Source organism: Ornithodoros turicata, chromosome 4 (genome assembly GCF_037126465.1).
Source record: "Ornithodoros turicata isolate Travis chromosome 4, ASM3712646v1, whole genome shotgun sequence".
Taxonomy (NCBI): Eukaryota; Metazoa; Arthropoda; class Arachnida; order Ixodida; family Argasidae; genus Ornithodoros; species Ornithodoros turicata.
In genome coordinates this window covers 81031225-81034031 of record NC_088204.1, presented here as the reverse complement: position 1 = coordinate 81034031, position 2807 = coordinate 81031225, and the positions used below count along the sequence as shown (strand labels likewise).

Genomic DNA, 2807 nt, shown 5'->3' with positions numbered 1-2807 from the left:
ACACCCGGATAGTTCTGGATATTTTTGGAGAATATAGAAGGCTAGAAATGTGACAGAGTAACAGAAAGACCGTAATGTTGTATACCGTTCATAAACAACCTGGTCTTCAGTGACACTTTTCTGATTCCGACAGAGCTATAAATTATTCGGGTGCTGTCGAAGGAGACAGTCGAGAGTGGTGTAGCAGAGCAACACGGCCGATCCGCATCCGCACGCTGCGTTCAATGTGTTTTGCACACAATTACCCCGTGCATGCGCAGATGGCGCATCTTGTTTGTGAACGCTAAAGTGGTCTTATATGGCCGATGGATGAATGGAATCGAAAAAGATGTATTTGTATCAAATAAATGCATGTTTAATGTGGTTGCTAATGGAATAGACAACTCAGAAGACGCATAGATATGTCCTTCACGCGTACTTCAAAGCTAAATGTACAGCTAAATTATTTTGGGTCCACCTATAAAGGTGACGACGGGGACATTGGAGAACGCCGAGTCTTCTTTCTGTGCTTCGATGCACGCTTGTGTTCGGGGGATTTCGGAGTCTGCACTTGAGGGCTCTCTTCACGTTGTTCGACACGTGCTACGGGCTCGTTCGGAGACTCCTTCACGTCGTTTTCCTTTTGATTACCGGCACCTTCTTGCACGGCGCCTTCAACATCCTTCAAGGTGTTAGAGAGTGGTTTCGAGAGGGTTTCCGGCAGTTTCGTCAACAGCAGAATGGACACAGCCACCAGGGAGGTAAGGATAGCCAAATTGATTGCCACTGACTGTTCTAAAGAGAGAGCCGATGCAGTTGCTGCACCCACACGCCCGAACGTGTAACCACAGCACACTCCAATGCTGCGTAACACAGTGGGAAAGAGCTCGGCTGTGTAAAGGAAGCAGACGAGACCGGACAGCAATGCCGCTTCTTTTGCCAGAATCAGAAGCATCGTATTTACGAACGCGTGTTCCAGAAATGAAGTCAATGCCAGCAAAGCGCTGCATGTCCCAAGCACCAGGAAGATGACGTTAAGCGTAGCTTTCCTCCCTGCTTTGCACATTGCGTAGTGCGTCGTCGCGGCAAGAGGGCAAAGGTCGAAGACGTTCACCACAAGGACCCAACGCTGGACTTCGAAGAGGAAGGATAATCCGTAGTACGAGAACATTACGGTGAACCAAACGGTGAACAGTATGCTGGAACGTACTAGCATTGGCCTGGACTTGAACAGGACTACTATTCCCGCAGGATTAGTCTCAGCTTGCTTCGGCAGTTTTTTTGTTATCTCCTCGTAACCCTTACGAACTGCATCCAGCGGTTGACCGTTGACGCTGGCCGCCCACGACAGCGACTGCTCGGCGCGCTCGAAGTTATACGTCGTTATCAGCCAACGAGGTGATTCTTCGATGAAGCAAAATACACCGCTGAGCGTCGTTGTTATGCCCATGAAGACGAGCATGACTGTCTGCCAATCCAGTCCTAAAACACGCAGCACCCCCAGTAGTATTCTCGCGAATAGGATGTTGAGGGCGATAGCCGCTGTGCCGTAGAATGTTCGGTGCTCCATTGACGTCACTTCGAACATCAGGATGAAGAGTGTAACTTGAGTTACGCTCACGCAACCAGAGACGACGCATCGGACAAAGATGAAGGCTGCAAAGTTGGTGGCAAAGCAGCTTCCCAGGGCGGCGAATTGCAGAATGATGACAGCGCAACAGATGACTGGTCTGCGGCCGTAGCGGTCTGCTGCGACACCCATAATGGGAACAGCAACGAGCGCGCCTATCATGTAGGTCGTACACTCTTAAAAATGAACTTCACCTCATAGCACGCTCCTAGCCAACCATAATCTCGAATGATATCGTTATCTGCCCTGATTTGTTGAAAACGGGAGGCGTACGCCTTTTCTGTGACAATTATGAACAGCATAAGTGTCACAGAAAAGGCGTACACCTCCCGCTTTCAACAAATCAGGGCAGATAACGATATCATTCGAGATTATGGTTGGCTAGGAGCGTGCTATGCGGTGAAGTTCATTTTTAAGAGTGTAGCTGCAAACGCAAGAAGCCATTCTCGATCACAGACGAGGTCCCACTGCATTATGATCGTTTTGGAATGCTTCTCGTACTCCCACACTCTTAAAACTGAAGTTCACCGCATAGCACGCTCTTAGCCAACCATCATCTCGAATGATATCGTCATCTGCCCTGATTTGTTGAAAACGGGAGGCGTACGCCTTTTTTGTGACACTTATGCTGTTCATAATTGTCACAGAAAAGGCGTACGCCTCCCATTTTCAACAAATCAGGGCAGATAACGATATCATTCGAGATGATTGTTGGCTAGGAGCGTGCTATGCGGTGAAGTTCATTTTTAAGAGTGCAGGCGCGGCACCTGACTGCTGTGTGGTTACCCGTATAAAACTGATCGTAGACAAGGCATCTGTCGTAGCTGCCGTCGTTCTTTTTAGGAATACCGACCTCTTTCCACTCTGTATCATTGAGGTTCGCGAAGGCGACCGGGCGCTTGCACCAGAAGTCGACGTGATGAGCAATGAGAGCAAAAGCGAGACTGTGGGACTGCAGGACGACTCCCGACAAGATGGTCAAGAAAAGAACTGTTCGCTGGAAGCAGCCGTGACCGTAGATGTTGCCGAAGCTGTATTCGTGATGAATATCGTCCAGGTGTGAGGCATCGAGGGTGTCGAGGATAGAACGTCGCGGCTGACCTTTCGAAGGGTCGTCCTCGAGAACGATGTGCCTGTCGAGGTCCGGTGGTACGATGGTTCCAGCGTCGTTCGTGTTGATCTCCGTGACGGGCGAAGT

The 2807-nt window shown here is 49.6% G+C and overlaps 1 protein-coding gene across 1 annotated transcript; it reads right to left on the bottom strand.

The window, feature by feature from the left end:
* Positions 1–329: 329 nt before the first annotated feature.
* On the bottom strand, positions 330–1826 carry LOC135392101 (solute carrier family 22 member 6-A-like). The gene has a single exon (XM_064622770.1). It carries the CDS (start codon positions 1769–1771, stop codon positions 458–460), a length of 1314 nt encoding a protein of 437 aa, XP_064478840.1. The 5' UTR covers positions 1772–1826; the 3' UTR covers positions 330–457.
* Positions 1827–2807: the final 981 nt, after the last annotated feature.

Coding starts and splice junctions, on each gene's coding strand:
- LOC135392101 (XM_064622770.1), bottom strand. CDS start 1,771: ATGATAGGCGCGCTCGTTGCTGTTCCCATTATGGGTGTCGCAGCAGAC.